Genomic DNA, 17,169 nt, shown 5'->3' on the forward strand with positions numbered 1-17,169 from the left:
AAGAATAATCTCTTAGTAACCAAGTGTGGTAACATACACCTTTTACCCCCGGGGTCAGTAGGTGGAGACAGATATTGAGGTCAGCCAGCACTACATAGTGAGACACTCTTAAATGAGACTCGTTCACAGCCAGTTAGATAGCTTGTAAAGGTGCCTAGCCTAGCAGATTGAGACCCATCCCTAGAACCCACATAATGGAAGGAGAGAACCAACACCTGCAGGTTGTCCTTTGACCTCCACACACACTGGCACAGGCATCCCTCCCATACACATACAAATAATGGGATTTTAAAAAAAAGAAGGGCATACAAATTTTACAAAATTTTAACGATATAATAACTAAATTGTTGGGAAGAAAGTGGTAGCCATAGCCAAAGATCTTAATGCCCTTAGAGTTACCCCAAATTTTCAAGGAACCCTTGGCCCCAAACTAAGGGAGTGATAATTAGGGAAAACTTCCTCAGAGGCAGAGTAAGAAATTCATAACAAATCTCAGCTTAGGCTCTTTGTCGTTATAATAAATTCATGTAAGAGGAATCCAAATGGAGAGAGAGCACTTTGAGGCAAGGCTGGAGGGAGTATCACTGAAGAGGATATGGAATCATAGGATTCAAAAGAGTCGCTGGGACCTTCTGCCTTTCTCTTATTTGTAGAGCTAGGGGAAACAGTATTTGGTGTTCTTGGACGGTGCATAAGGAAAAGTGTTGCACAATGGTCAGAACCGAAAATAAGCTTATCAAGGCTGGCCTATGGGACAGATACTATAAGTCATCTCATCCTGAAGCTTGGTCTGCTATACTTCCTTATGCTTGCTTTCTTTGGACATAAAAAATTGGGAATCTGTTAGTAGCAAAAAAAGGAAGTGCTGAAGAAAGCAGTGAAATGCTGAGCAGCTTGAAAATAGTTAAGGTCTGTGTTAGGGGATCTACCAACTGATACTGTCTGTGGTAACAAAGGGGCAGATCCCATTGTGTATCATTTGTGGTCAGTCCATTGCATTATGGTTGAAAGAATATAGGAATATGGGGTTAATCTCCATACAAAGACTTTGTTCCTGCAAAGGAAATGCACAATAAACCTAGTTACCCAAATTGCAACAAATCTACTCCTGCAAACCTTTCTGTTTCATAGTTAAGGCCATTTTCTGCCTCAGAACTCCTCTAAAAGAAGCTTTGATGAACAAGAGAACCTCAAATTGAAGCCAGTGGTCTGGTCTAAAGTTATGTTACCTCCTCCAACTTAGAATCTTGCATTAACCTTGTACTAACCCTAACATGCATTGCCCTTTATAGTATTTCTGTGTTTCACAGCTTGTATTCTATTAAATTTTCTGACAAATATCAGGGCCATGGTTTTTTACTTATCATCCTGGGAGCTAGTCTTTGTAGGTAGGAATCTGAAACAGTCAGCTCTTCTCTGGAAGAATTCTTAAGATTCATTTGCCACTTTGGGGGAATTGAGGTTTAAGAGACTTGGAGAAGCAGCACCCATCATACTGTTACTGTAGCTGTCAACACTATTATCCCATATGCATGACCACATACCCTCTTGGCTCTGGTTGCTTGTTTTGTGTCTAATGTAGCTTCTTATTTTTCTTTACAGATAGCAGCAGCAGGGATGGCCTCTGAAGAACTCGGGGACATCCATCAGTTACCTTGCATCCAGAGCCTCTCAAACGATCTCATGCACAATACTTGAAGCCAGGTAGGGACTTAAAGCCAGTCAGAAGCCACTGGCCTGATTGTACATGGAGTAGCACCACGCTTGTGGCAAGGGCAGTTTCTTATTCTTCCCTGAAATCCCCAGAAAAGTGTTCTGAGTTTTTATTTGGCCCTATTCCTTGGTATCCTACCTAGTAGTTAACAAGCTCTCTCCAGCGAAAACGAGTGAGCCCTCTCTAACAGTAGCAGTTACCTCATTCCTGTGTTAACAGTTAGATATGCCTCTATGTGGGAGTACTGACATTATTATTCAGTTACTTTCAACCTCCATTAGGATGAATATCTCCCTTGCCCATACCCCTTCATACACAAAACACTTTTCCCCCAAAAGCTGGTTTTTTTTTGTTTTGTTTTCTATTTCTTTAAGTCAAGATAGGACAATACTATCTCTTCTTGCCTCTAATGAACTTCACTGCCTTCTTTTTAGGTTCAGCGGAAAAGTCCACCTATCCAAACACTGCGGGAGACACCGGAAGGGGAGGCTGCACCTCTGCCCTCATTCCCAGAGCCAGCATCTCCACCTTCCTTCCCTTCGAGTCGGTATGGTGTTTCACTCACTTCACAGATGATGTGTGGCCTCTAGCTCTGTCTCTATTGCTCGTGTTTGTTTCTTTCCTTTCCCTGCCTCTCATATGAACTGGAACTCTAGGTTCTACATCTAGCTTCTCAAGGAATATTTTTGTTCAGTGTCTCCAAAAATGGAAGGCATTTGTGACTCAGCTCTTTTTCTCAGTGGTTTCCAAGTCCTAGTATTTAGGATGCCCTTCTAATGTCCATCAGGTGTCCATCCCTTTTCTGTAGTTTATAACTGTTTCCCTCCGGTTTAGCAGGTAGTGAAGGGACCAGTAAGCAGACAGACTGCTGTTCTGGTGAAGAATGAACCGGTGACACATAGCCTCTCTCTTGAAAGCTGAAATTCTGAAGGCTTAACTGGAAAAATACCTGGATCTTTTGAGTGTTTATCTAGTGTCTGTTCTTTAGGACAAGTATCTTGCCTCTGTCCCTAACACCCACATATCCCAGCGAATGGAAAGGAATAGCTCTAGCTAGGGTATAGTCAACCACTAGATGTTACTCTTGTAAGTATGATGTCAGCTTTATTCTGGGCCCTATAGAGAGTTGTCAGGGTTAGAGCATCTTCCTGCCTCCTGGATGCTAGAGGTGACCCTGCCTTATCCTTTAGACTTTATGACTTCTCTCTCGGCAGTGCTTCTCACCTCTGCAACCCAGACAGCCAAAGCAGCAGGTCCAGACAAGTGCCTCTGGATCCATCCTGTAATCAGCCATCAAACTGAGACACGAGTCAGGTGCTGTTCCCTAGAAGCATGTGTGTCAGAGTTGTTGGTAAGAGAGATAAAGCAGATGTTAGAAAGCGGGACATGTCTCGGGAAGTAGTCAGGTACTACATGCCCATGAACTTCCCTAATGGAGCCGGTTACAGCTGCTATTTAGTTGTCAGTCAGGCTACCAGACCAGTGGGGCAACTGCAGTTCTGATTTCTACCACACGAGGACACTGCTGGCCAATTAAAATCCAAGCCCCTTAGGAAACAGATGGATGAGGGCGCTCTTTTCAGGTAACGATCAGAAACACTCCCAGAGAGCCAGAGAACCTGGCCCAGAAGCCAAAAAAAAATAACTGATACCACTTGTTATTCCTTTAAAATGGCCTGAGGCCTGAATACTTGGTCCTTTGGGCCTGTGATTGAGTGGGTACCCCACTGAACATAAGTTCCAGGTGTTAGGTCTTCTTCAAGGTATGCCTGGCTCCAGCTGTCCAACCCACTCTCCTCATCCCCCAAGATGTTGAGTTCCAGTCCAGGAGGATGGGGTTGAATCGTTTCACAAGGGAAAAGGTTTTCTACAAGTATTCAAAGGAAAGTGTCTTTGTTTGTGAGAAAGTATTGACAAAATGGAGTGTAAAAAAGCAGGTTATCTCATCTCTCCCCCTGACAGCCAGTCCCCACCCCCAACACAAACCTACAGAATTCAAGTTTAATAGATCTTTGTGTCTGTTTGGGCAAACCACACCCAAGGCTCCAGAGAGCTCTGAGCCCAAAAAATGTATCAGAGAATGGCTTGGTGGGGACTGCTTTGGCTCTGAGCCTCATGTCTACCCTGTGCCGTGTCATGACTCGCTGGGCATGCCAAGTGGCTTGGGGTCCTGTGGGACTGAGGACCCCACAGTTTATACTCAGAATGAACAGGCTCAGGGAGATGACAGGGTCTTCCTCCTTTTCCTCCTTCCCCCATGCCTGAAGGCCCCTCCCCAGGAGGACAGCTTGATTAAACAGTCGGTGCTGCTGGAATTACTGCACAGCTGGTGCTCCCCCCAGCACCCCGAGCAGAGCAGCAGTGCAGATTAAAATCTCCAATTAGCGTTAAAGTGAAGTGAGGAGGTGCTGAGGCTGCCAAGGCAGCCAGGCCGAAACCCTGAGTTGGCATCCTCGCTCATGCCTGATTCTGAGTGCTGCCCTTAGTCCCTCCTTTGCAAGTCCTTTTCTGACGGTGCTCAGTGTCCATTAGACTTCTGTCACTTGAGGGGGACCTTGGGCTGGAGGCAGATGTCTTAACTGGTAAAATGCTAGGACTCCATAAATTGGAAGAAAGCAAGATCAATCAGTGATTGTGAAGTGCTATGGACAGCCTACTAGACAGCCAGGCTATGGCAAGCTGATGCTACTGCTGCTGTGTTTTGCTTATAGAAAGAGTCAACAGGACAGGTCCCTTGGAGCTTAAGGTGCACAGGGGCATGGTGTCCACATGAACATCCATCTGTCAGCTCCCACCCAAATTATAGCTCCTTCCCTCCTCTCTCTATTTTTCTCTTAACCTTCTTGTAGGCATGGGTAGGCATAACTGAGCTCCAGAGTGTCCCCATGCCTTGCCACCTGGGTCCTAGCTAGTTGCTCTTTATCTTCCTAGTTTGGAGAATAGCAGAGGTAGGTATTATACCAAGGCGAATCAGACCTTTCCACCCCTGAACATCTTACCCACTCCAGAGATCCCTCTGCCCTCTGCTTTTGTTCCTTGCCTGTCAAACTCAGAAGCAGGGCGGAACAGCTAGCCACACTCTAGCTGCCCTCTGCCCCTTTAAGAGAAACAGAGGTGGTGCCTAGATGACTTAACCTACTCACACCTCAAAAAATTAGACACCAGGGCATGGTGCCACCCTCCCAGACTGGCACATGGTACCCTGGCAGAGGTTCAAGCACACCCCCATGTCATATTCCTACCCTATGTCTTCCTCTACTCTCTCTCTCTCCCCACATCTTTTTTTTTTCCTCAGCTCAAAGCACAGCTGAGCCTTAAAAGGGGGGTGGGGGTAGAAAGACCAAGCTGGGGCAGGGGGGTGTAGAGCGCCAATAGCACGTTTTCACCTGCCATTTAATTGGATGTATTTTTAATTAATGGGACCTCAGGGACCAACATGAGACAATCTGATCTCTGAATAGGGACAGGGGAGGGATTGAATAAGGGAGGAGGATTGGGCCACTGGGTGCGGTTACCAGGGACCTGGGCCCATCAATCACTGGCCACTTTGCGTTCTGGCATGGAGAATAGCGAGGTGGAAGAAAAGGGGAGGCACTGGGGAAAGGTGCCAGGATTTCCCCCCCAACTGGCAGGACCTCCAAAAGAGATGGAATTGTGCTGATTGACTCAGGTTTGCAGCCTAAATTTGCAGCCAGAATCGTAGGTAAGGCTGTGTTCTTGCTCCTGTAGTTTGACTAGATGGGTTGATCTCAGAGAATAACATTATGGAAGGGAGGTGGAGTAAAACTTTGAGGTCCCTGAAGAAAAAGGATAAGAACTAGGGACCGTGGACCTGGGGCTGTGGTAGATGAGCTCTGAAAGGGGTAATATTTGGGGCCATTTCTACACATTTGTATAGGAAATAAGTGCCATAGCAGTTACATGGAAAATGACACCCAAATGAGATCTGGTGAATTTGGGTCTGAATCGTAGAACATTAATGTTATAAAGAAGGAAGCTTGGAGTTCATCTTATCTGACTCATTCATTATACAGATGTGGAAGACCCAGAGAGGAAGAATAGATTGAATCCTGCTCTGCAGTTGCTTTATGTTCTGGATTTGGAGAGTTCCTGGGAGCATGGGGCAAGAAAAAATAGGTAGGTAAGGAGAGAAGAAGTCAAATGAAAAGTGTAAGCAGCGTGTTCTGTCCCCCACTGCCTGAAGTCTCATGTCGCTGGCTCCTGATTGTTGGAGCAGTTTAGGAAAGCCAGCAGATACAGTTTATAAGAGACACAATGGGGAACCATACCTTTGTGTGGCCTGTCCTAGAGGTCACTATCCTTCAGCCCCTCTCTGTAGAATTCTACCATGCTTTAAAGTCTAAGGGAAGGAAATACTTCAGCTACCTCAACGATTAACCAAAAGGCAAATCTACCAAGTAAAACTAAATTTTTTCTAGTGGAAATCTTATCCCAAGTTTCCATGCTATAATAAAAATGATGGAAACAGTTATGCTAAAATGTCAGGGGTAGTTTACACCTCTTGTCCCATTACTACAATAAAGACAGTGGTCAAATGCAAGGCCCTACAAAACAGCTAGGAGTGCTCCTGGACCTTTGTAGTGCCCTGGCTCTAGAGTCTTAGGTCCCTCCGGCTCTTACAGTGACGGTTTCCTGGGGAGAAGGGCACATTCCCAGCTGTCTATATTCCTGTTCCCTTACTTCCTTTATTGTTCATATACTAGGGCCAGGGAGACAAGGGTGAATGAAGGTAATGGAAGGATTTCCTACCAGGTTGCCAAAGGAGCCATTTCTCAACATTTTCCTGTCTTAAAATCTTCAACATTATTTGATCTGTGCTTTATGAGGCTAAACTGGGGTGGAGACAAGATAGGATGGAGAGTTAAAAGGCAATACCAGTAGAATTCACCACGCTCTCCAGCTCTCATCCTTACCTTCCTTCCACTCCTAGAATTGCCTTCTCTTTTAGTAACCTCAGGCCCTTGAGAGACGCAGGATCTGCCTCCAGCTTCCAACTTTATCCTGATCTGCCTTAGACTGTCAGGGGCTGTCATGGTCTGCTACTCACAGACGGGGTGAGAGGCCCTCATATTCCTCTAGGACAGTCTGGAAAAAAAATCCTTCTAGGCCCCATCCTGCATCCAAGGGCCTCAGGGCTGTCGGTATCAAGAAACTGTGCCAAAACCTGTCCTGTCAGGGAGATGAGGAAGAAGAGAAGATAGTGTCGAGGCTTTAGAACTGAGACTTGTGGTTCCACCATGGGACTGGCTGCTCAGTATAGTGCAGGACAGTCATAGTGAGTATTGTTCGAGGATAGGTGGCTGCTGTTCACAGAGCGGCTCTTTCAAGTCTGAAATACAGAGCAGTGGAGATAGCACAAAGCAAAGGAAGAAAGGTATCTACTCTCTGTAGATAAGCCTCTTACTCTTTATAGGCCTCGGTGATTGATTGGTTCACCTCTACGCCAGGTATTGAAGGCATAGGAAAGCAGTCACCTTAGTTCTCTGAGGACTAGAGCTACTTTCCCTCCTCCTAATTCTGCCAGTTCTGCCATGTACTTCCAGGGTTATCCCAGGGTCTCAGATCTATAGCTTTAAGTCCAAGACTAGAACCTGCTATGAAATACAGAAGAAACTCAGGCCCTTTGTGGGAAACTACTTAGATATGAAGTAAATATAGTACAAAAAGATAGCAGCACTAAGAGTTTATTCCATCCTGGGATAGGTCAGCATTGGCCTAGTATTTGGGTTTTACTCTAATGGGGTCCCTTTCCTCCTCCTCCTCCCTTCAGTTTCCCTATGGGTGAGAATAGATCTGGAAGTCTGAACCTTTCACCCTGACACTTAGAAAGCTGTTGTACAGATTCTCCCTATATCTTCCAGGGCCTTAGACAGAAAGGAAAGGAGAGAGAGACATTGACAGAGGTGACAGTGCCATTGTGCTCACTGGCCAGAGATGAAAGCAGGAGATGTCTGTTTCTGAAACAGCATTCTTACCCCATCTTCTTCCTTTTTCATGCTGATGGCTCTATGCCCAAGTGTGCCAGCTCGTCTGGCTGGTGATCCTGTTCCACTGTGCAGGCAGCCAGCTCTCTGCACAGAGCACACACTAGGGTCTCACGCTCCTTTGCTCACTCCTCTCAGACTATGTTGTGGATTCCTAGGGATGAAATAGAGTGGTCCTGTGGTAGGAAATTGTGGGCACTGGGGCCTATGCATACATATTTGCCTGTCTGTAAGAGGGGGAGGAAGAAGGCTGCTGGCAGCTTAGCAGAGCTTAAGGTTCTGGTGACTCACAGCAATGGGGGTGGTTCATGAAAACAACAGAGGGGAAGGGGGATCAAGTCTGTTAGAGTTTTCTTTTGCCCCAGTCCTGCCCACTCTGAGATCTGTAGATGAAAAATCTCTCATTGGATTAGGAGATGTCCCAGCTATGAAAAGAAAGGGAGAAGTGGGAAAGAAGTGAACAGGAGAAGCTGAGCTTTCGCAGTGAGGGAAGGCTGAGACATTGCCCTACATAGAGGGTATTATACATCCATTTGTGGCAGGACAGTCAGGAGGGCTGGGCACTTTCCAAAAGAGAGGGTTTCCTGGTAAACAGCTATTACTATCATTCCTCAGTTGCCTGCCTAGGACTCTGTGTACCCAGCTAACACAAAAGTTTTAAGGAGAGGGGAGGGTGTTGTTTGTTTGTTCTTGAGACAGAATCTCATTATGTAGCCCAAGCTGACTTCCAAGTTTCAAACCTCCTGCCTCATCTCCCAAAGTGCTAAAAGTATAAGCATGTAGTACTGTCTTAGTCAGGGTTTCTATTCCTGCACACAGCATCATGACCAAGAAGCAAGCTGGGAAGGAAAGGGTTTATTCAGCTTACACTTTGCTGTTCATCACCAAAGAAAGTCAGGACTGGAACTCAAGCAGGTCAGGAAGCAGGAGCTGATGCAGAGGCTATGGAGGGATGTTACTTACTGGCTTGCTTCCCCTGCCTTGCTCATCTTGCTTTCTTATAGAACCCAAGACTATCAGCCCAGGGATGGCACCACCCACAAGGGGACCTCCCCTCTTGATCACTAATTGAGAAAATGCCTTACAGCTGGATCTCTTGGAGCCATTTCCTCAACTGAAGCTCCTTCCTCTGTGATAATTCCAGCCTGTGTCAAGTTGACACACAAAACCAGCCAGTACAACTACTATGTCTAGTGTCAGAAATTTCTTTTTTGAATTTTTGAATTTTATTTTGTGTGAGTGAGTGTGTGTGCGTGTGTTGCCTACATGTATGTCTGTGCTTACTGTACTGTGGAGACCAGAAAAGAGCAATAGATCCCCTGAAACAGATGGTTGTGAGCTGCTATGTGGGTGCTGGAAACTGAACCTGGAGCAGCAGGAGCTCTTAACCACCGAGCCATCTTTCCATCCCTATCAGAATTTAATAAGAAAAACAAAAACAAGACAAATACAACTACAAGACCAGAGCCAGGAAGGGTTGTGCTCAGTGCTCTCCTTACTAGAATCAGGCACCTTGGACCAGAGAGAAGCAGCTAGGGACACTTAGACTGCTGAACAGGTATTGGTACAGGCTGGGAAATGGCTGCAGTCACAGATGTTCGAAAGTGCTGGTGTTGTTCTCTCTCACTGGTCAGATGGGCAGCATGCATCTCCCCCATCCCTTCTCAGTTGGTGACTAAGACTGGCCAGGAAAGAGAACAGTAGGGACTTTGGATATCAGTATATTCCAGGCACATGGTAATAAACACCCTAACCCTGACCCCACAGAAGAGAAGGTTGGGCAAGTGTTTGGCAATGGGTCATGAGGTCTCGTCTGTTCCGCTCCCTTTTATTGCTGGAAGGTTTGTTTTCTAGCCAGAGTGTGGGTCCTCTTCCCAGCTACGCCTGGAAATCCAAAGATGGAGAAAGACAGATTCATGTTCTTCATTAAGGAAGATGGAATCAGTTTTACTTTTCCTCCTTTGTGGCAGTATAAGGAGCTTTGAGACCCTGTACTAAAGCTTAGTTCTGAACTAAACCCACATCATGTAGCCTTGGGTATAAAACTTATATTAAGAGAGGAGCCTAGGCCGGACAGTGGTGGCACACACCTTTAATCCCAGCACTTGGGAGGCAGAGGCAGGCGGATTTCTGAGTTCGAGGCCAGCCTGGTCTACAGAGTGAGTTCCANACAGTTTGACAAGGGTCATGGAGCTTTGGGTGCGGGCTGGAGGCTGGGGGGGGTGTGGAATAGCGATGTCTCTGTCCACCCACTGAAGTTGCCTGTGAAAAGAACATTGATTGTGCTGGGTGTGGTGGCGCACACCTTTAATTCCAGCACTAGGGAGGCAGAGGCAGGCGGATTTCTGAGTTCGAGGCCAGCCTGGTCTACAGAGTGAGTTCCAGGACAGCCAGGGCTCCACAGAGAAACCCTGTCTCGAAAAACAGAGAGGAGGGGAGAGAGAGAAAGGAAGAGAGAGAAAGGAGAGCCTAGATCTACACTGAGCTTATAGGCAGGTATGGGGACTTTAGCCCCAGGAGAAATGCCATGTTCTCTGTTCTTGATCCTTTTCCTTCTCCTATTCCTTTCTCTGCTCTCTTTTCTTCTTTCACCTCCCACCAGCCAGCTCAATTCATGGCCACCTGATTATCTCCAACATTACCAGACATGGTATGTAGTTATCTCTCCTTACACATTTCTCTCTCATTCTCTTCCCGCCCCCTCCCTCCTTTCCTCTCTTTCTTTCTTCCCAGCTGACAAATACCTGAATTTGAATTGTTTCTACCACTAAAACGTCACAGTCTGAATTGTCTTCCTAGCCACTGCAACCTAACCTAAACCCATGAATGCCTTTAGATTAGGAAAGCACTCGTCAGCTTCATCCTTCCCTGTACTATACCCAAGTGTGGGCTACTATCTGTGGCCTCAAAGACCCTGCTCTGGAGCAGAGGGTAGCCCTTGAGGTACAACTAGGGCTTTGGCCCTAAATGTGTGTATGCCTGTGCATTGGGCACACTGTTTTATTAGTGTTATTTCAGCATTGTGATGCAGAGAGAGTAAGTGTAACAGCTGCTCCTTGCTTGCAGTGTTTATTGTTACCTAGAGACAACCTCCTGGCTTTTTCCCAGATTCCCCCCAACCAGCCCAGCCCCCTCCCTGCCAACAATCCTGTTCTCTCCACACTGATGGGAAATTTATAGCTTGCCCATATCATGCCATTAACTCTCTCCTATCCATAGGGCACATGGGTCATGGGAAACCAAAGTGAAGAGTGGGCAAGCTTTGGACCCAAAATGGAATAATGCATGCAGAACAGAAGGGAAGAATGAAACATGTTCAGTATCCAGTCTTAGGCCAAGTTGTTCTACAATGCAAGTACTAACTAGGCCTGACCCTTTAGTTTCTGAGATCAGATAAGATCAGTCACATTCGGGGTGGTATGGCCATAGACTCAGTTGGTCCTCTGCGCTTTTGTATGAGGAGAAGAGAAGAAAGCTTTACATCTGGCTTTAAGATCCCAGAAGAGCTCCTCTGGACCTAGCTTTGGGATCTTGACATCCTCCTGCCAAAATTATCCTCTTGCCTGGCCATCTCTATAGCCCCTCATTGGGTTGTCTAAACTTGAGCAAATCCAGCAAGATAGTATTAGAATGGAAGGGAACACATTGAGGCGGAATCCACAGCCCCCCACCCCAGTCTGAACAAGGTAACTATAGAACTAGTCACATGGAAACAGAAGATGCTAGTGTGAGAGGTAGTGGCAAGACCACACAGCAGAGTTGATGTCAGACATGAAGCCTGCTGCTTAGCCTGTTGGGAAAACCTTCACCTGCTAAGATCCAGGCATTCTCCCAGCTGGCTGCCTTGATTTGGTTGCGGTTCTCCTTTCTGCTTGTCTTCCGTGGTCTGTTTTCCCTTGCTTTCCTCTTGGTTTGATAACTTGGGGTAGATTTAAGTGCCTGAGGAGGGAGAAGCATCCTAGTCATACGCTCAGCAGAACTAGAGAGAGAACCCCCACTCGCCGTCTCCTTAGGCCTTTTCATGAAAGAGAACCATGGACCTATTCACCATCTACATGGCAATGGAAGAGAAGAAAATGGATTGGGTTTTAGCAGAAAGGATTGAATTAAACCTATTAAAAAACCCGTGGAATGAAATGTTTCTCTACAGATACTGTCCTTCTGCCTGTGATGAATTTAAGTCTGTGCCTTGGGTAAACATGGTTCCTTTTCCAGAACTCCTTCACCTAGCCCCAGCACAGTTCCCACACAGTATAGTACTCCTTGAGACTGAAATACAGTTTTTATGGTGGGTAGATCACAAGTTTCAGAGGCATTACTGGGTTCTGATGCCAGCCCCACCACTTACCAGATACCTTTTGGAAGTTACTTCAAGCCACATTTTCCTAGTCTGAAATGCAAATAAGGTGACAGATCCTTTGAAAAGCCTTCACACCTACATTCTTAAGGGCATTTCTTACTTTTATGGTCCAAGTACCTTTCTTTTAACTCTAGTGCTTAAAATCTACATTAAAATCTCTTAATTCCACTATTTCACAACATGAAAACAATGCAAATAAACTACTGTTCTTCAAGATGGTGAAAATTTCATCAGAGTGTATAAAACCTGGGCTTCAAGAGGTTTAGGTCAGCAGTGTACAGCATGCTGTGTGCGTTGTGCTGTATACAGTGTGAGGTGGGTGGTATACAGTATACAGTATGTGGTATACAGTGTGTGGTGTGCGGTGTACAGTGTACAGGTCTGAGTACACAGTGGGCTACTGTTAGTTTTTATTTTTTATTTGCATGAACATTTCACTTGCATGTCTGTTATATACTATGCCTGTACCTAGTGCCCACAGAAGTCAGCTGTCATCAGATTTCCTGGAACTGGAGTTATACGTGGTTATAAGGTACCATGAAGGTGATAGGAGTCAGCCCAGGTCCTCTGCAAGAGTGGCAAGTACTTCTAACCACTGAGCCATGTCTCTAGCCCCTGATAGATATCAGGGCTTCAAAGTTGCCACTATTCCCTGAAGATTATTTGTGTGTGTGTGTGTGTGTGTGCGCGCGCGCGCATACACACACACACGTGCATACAAATGTGGGAGATTGTCCAGACATTTCTTCATGATGTGAAAGAAGGGTGACAGTCCCCTGAAAGAAGTAGCCGAAATCCCTCTTTTTAGACTCCCTGAGAAATCAGTTTCCCAACTCTGCCTCTCTAGCTAAGAAAAAAGCCATTCTTCCAGAGTATAAGTCACTGTTCTGCTTGCAAGTATAGCTTCATCTAGGATAGATCTGAAAGCAATAGCCGTTAGGAGGTATAGCAACTGGCACCTATCTGCCATTTTAATTTGTCAAATATATTTACCTACATTAACCTACTGTGTACCAAGCATTGTAATGTGGATTTTGTGCATAAACTCGACAAAGGATTGTATATTACTTAAACATACTGAAATACAGGGCTCATTTTGTATTTTTGTTTAAAGAATTGTTTTATGTATATGAGTGGGGTTTGGTTTGGTTTGGTTTGGTTTGGTTTGGTTTGGTTTTTTTGCATGTCTCATACCTACAGAGACCAGAAGAAGGTGTTGGATCCACTGAAACTCAGGTTACAGATGGTTGTGAGTAGCCATGTAGATGCTGGAAACAAACCTGGGCCCTCTGCAAGAGGAAGTTTTTTTCAGAATTCATGATGTGAAATTTTAAAATAAGTAACAAAAAGTTCCTTTTTTTGGTTGTTGTTTTTTTTTGTTTTTTTTTTCCTTTTTGTTTGGGTATTTTTTGGGGGTGTGTGGAGGGATGTTGTTTGGTTGGTTTGGGTGTTTTGACGTGATTTCTTTGCGTAGCCCTGACTGTTCTGGAACTCACTCTGTAGACCAGACAGACTTTCTGCCTCCTGAGTGGGATTAAAGTTGTGTATTATCATGCCTGGGTTTAATTAATTAAATTTTCAAGACTGAAGAAATGACTTTATAGTTAAGAGTACTTACAACCAGAATAATTTTATGTGTATGAATGTTTTAACTGCATGTATGTATCTGTGTGTGTGTATGTATGTATGTATGTATATGCACCAAGTATGTACCAGGTCTACCTAGAGACCAGAAGAGGTCATTGGATCCTCTAAAACTGGTGTTACATATGGTTGTAAGCTGCCATGTGGGTGGGTGATAGGAGCTGAACCTAGGTCTTTTTTGAGAGTAGCAAGTGTTCTTAACTGCTGGATCCAGCCCATGTGATCCTTTCATAATCTTTTTCTTTTCCTTAGCTGTAGTTCAAAGCGGGACCTTGCATATATAAACACATATAAACATTCTAGCTACATGCCTGACACTCTGCAGGTTTTCATTTTGTCTTTGTTTCTGGTTTTTGAGGCAGGGTCTCATGTAGCTGAAGGTGACCTGGAGCTTTTTGGGAGGGGCAAGGAATGTGGATGCCTGGGTTCATGTGAAGGTTAGAGTACACCTTGAAGGACCAGGTTCTCTTCTTTCACCACGAGGGTTTCAGGGAGTCCTTGGGCTCAGAAGCATGGTTGCCAGGTCAATCATCTTGTAGTACTTCCCTTCACTTTTTGGGGGGTTTCAAACATCCCAGGCTGGCTTCCAACTCACTGTACTCCAGGATAACTTGAACCTGTGATTCTCCTGAGTGTTGGTGTTACTGGTGTAATCAAAATTACATTTCCTTTTATCTGTGGGGTGTGTGTGTGTATACACACGTGTACATGTCACTGAATGCATATAGAGATTTTTTTGAAATAAATACTCTACTTTTATCATGTGGGTTCTGGAAATTGAACTCAATTTGTCAGGCTTTAGAGGCAAGTGCCTTTGTTCACTGACCCATCTCAACAACACCCTATACATGTTTATTTATTTATTTTTATTTTTAAGGATTTATTTTTTATTTATTTTTTAAATTTATTTATTTATTTATTTTTAGGCATATGTGTGATGGAGGAAGGGAAGGGGAGAAGCCTTGAGTTGGCCTAAAGCCAGAAGAGAGCATTAGATCTTCAAGAACTAGAAGTACAGGTAGTTGGAGCTACCCAATGTAGATGCCAGCAACTGAACTTAGATTAGAAGAGCAGTAAGCAAACCACTAAGCCATCTCCATCCCTGGTTATTTATTTTTAATTTATTTCTTCTATTATTTTATATGTATAGGTATTTTGCCTGAGTATATGTCTGCGCATCACTTGTGCTTGGCTGGCGGAGACCAGAAGAGGGCATGGAGCCAGAAGAGAGCATGGAGCCCCTGGAACTGAAATTATAGATGGTTGTGATTTGCTAAGTGGGTGTTGCGAATCCAACCCAAGTCCTCTGGAAAATAACCAGCATCTGTGTCTGCTTGTTGGGATTTGCAGATGAGTGGGGTTGCCTCAGAGGTCAGAAAAAGGCACTGGATCCCCTGGAGCTGGTGTTACAAGTGGTTGTCAGCCCCCTGGCGTGTGTGCTAGGAAGCAAACAGATCTTGAGCAAAAACAAGTGTTCTTAACCACCAGGCCAAGTCCTCAGCCTCTCTCCTACACATTTTTAATAGAATGGCTGGACCAACAGGATAGAAGTATCCACTCCCCGTGGTTACTACTTACTGATGGATTCTAATGAGAATAATATTCTTAGTCTTCCTCTTTGTAGTGAGAATATTCCTTACTCTTATGTCTGTGTATGTGTTTGAGACAGGGTCCCTCTGAGTCCTCTCTGTTCTGGAGTTTTCCAGCTGGCCAAAAGCTTGCAGAGCTCCTCCTGCCTCTGCTTCCCAAGTGCTGAAAGTAAAGGCATGCACCACCATACCTGCCCTTAACAGAAACACAAGGGCAAGCTACTATGGAGACATTCTTTATCATAGTAGGTAGCTAGCTTACCTCTTTCCTTTCTTTTTTTTTTTTTTCTCTTTTTCTTTTTTTTCGAGTCAGGGTTTCTCTGTGTAGCCCTGGCTGTCCTGGAACTCACTTTGTAGACCAGGCTGGCCTAGAACTCAGAAATCTGCTTGCCTCTGCCTCCTGAGTGCTGGGATTAAAGGTGTGCGCCACCACACCCGGCTGCTTCTTTCCTTTCTTTGTTTTGGTTTCATTCATTTATTCAAGACAAGTTTTCAGGCTGGAGAGATGTCTCAATGGGTAAGAGCACTGACTGCTCTTCCGAAGGTCCTGAGTTCAAATCCCAGCAACCACCATGGTGGCTCACAACCATCCGTAATGAGATCTGACAGCCCTCTTCTGGTGTGTCAGAAGACAGCTACAGTGTACTTACGTATAATAAATCTTTGGGCCAGAGCAAGCAGGGACTTAGCTAGTGGGGCCTACCAGAGCAAGCAGGGTTGACCAGAGCAAGCAGAGGTCCTAAATATTCAATCCCCAACAACCAAAAGAAAGAAGAGGTTTCCGTGTGTAGTCATTGCTGTCCTGGTGTTTTCTCTGTAGACCAGACTGCCTTGAGCCCAGAGACTTGTCTGCTCAGGCTCCCAGGTTCCTTTGAGACAGGCTTCTCTGTAGACTTGGCTATCTCAAACCCATTACATAGTCGAAGGTAACATTGAACTTCTGATCCTCCTGCCTCTACCTCCCAGGTACTGAAGTTACAGGTTTGCTTCACCATATCTTACTTTTTATAGATGTTTTAATTGAAATAATTATAGATTGACTTTCAGTTTTAAGAAATCATACCAAGATCTGGGGGGGTAGTGGTTTATGCATGTAATCTCAGTACTCAAGGGGCTGAGACAAAAGAATTGCCTAAATTTGAGATTAGTTTGGCCTACAGAGTGAGTTCCAAATCAGCCAGGGGTAAAGTAAAACCCTGCCATCACAAACAACAAAGCAAAACAAAACAAGCTGGGTGTGTGGTGGTACACCTTTTTGTAATCACAGCACTCAGGAGGATTTTGTAAGTTTGAGGCCAGCCTGGTGTACATAGTTGTAGCTAGTCATAGCTACATAGTGAGACCCTGTCTCAAAAACACAAAGGCTGGGGAATGGTTCATTGAGTTGATGTGTCTGCTGCATGAGCATGAGGGCGTGAGTTCACATGCCTCACAGATGTGTAACCCCAGCACTAGGGGTGGGGGGAAACAGGTGGGTCCCCAGAGGTACTAAGTAGCTACTAACCAATTGTTGATTCTTTGGTTCAGTGAGAGATCCTGTGTCAAAAAATCAGGTGAAGAGTAATACCCATCAATCTCTAGGATCCGTGTGCATAATCACACATGTACCCACACGGATATATATACACAAATACAAACACAAAAACAAGAGGACCTCTGAATGGTATTACTTTACAAAACTGTAATAAAATGTATCTATAATGATTTAATGTAGTCTGTTATCTTATAAAGATTCCTGTCATTTTTTGTTTGAGTTGGGTGTATGTATGTGTGTTGGGAGTGGGGTATGCAGCATGTATGTGTGTTGGGAGTGGGGTATGCAGCATGTATGTGTGTTGGGAGTGGGGTATGCAGCAT

The 17,169-nt window shown here is 45.0% G+C and overlaps 1 protein-coding gene across 3 annotated transcripts in view; it reads left to right on the forward strand.

The window, feature by feature from the left end:
- Cdk12 (cyclin dependent kinase 12) overlaps positions 1–15,608 on the forward strand; it is a 75,745-nt gene extending 60,137 nt beyond the window's left edge. For 2 of the 3 annotated variants that reach the window (XM_029545690.1, XM_029545692.1), the window contains 4 exons: positions 1,603–1,704; positions 2,149–2,261; positions 5,749–5,851; positions 14,874–15,608. In XM_029545690.1, coding sequence (XP_029401550.1) covers positions 1,603–1,606 — 4 coding nt within the window. In that variant the 3' untranslated portion in view covers positions 1,607–1,704; positions 2,149–2,261; positions 5,749–5,851; positions 14,874–15,608. The remainder of the gene's footprint in view (positions 1–1,602; positions 1,705–2,148; positions 2,262–5,748; positions 5,852–14,873) is intronic. The other variant, XM_029545691.1, reaches the window with a different exon arrangement.
- The last annotated feature ends 1,561 nt before the right edge of the window (positions 15,609–17,169 follow it).

This window comes from Mus pahari, chromosome 14 (genome assembly GCF_900095145.1).
Source record: "Mus pahari chromosome 14, PAHARI_EIJ_v1.1, whole genome shotgun sequence".
Lineage (NCBI taxonomy): Eukaryota > Metazoa > Chordata > Mammalia > Rodentia > Muridae > Mus > Mus pahari.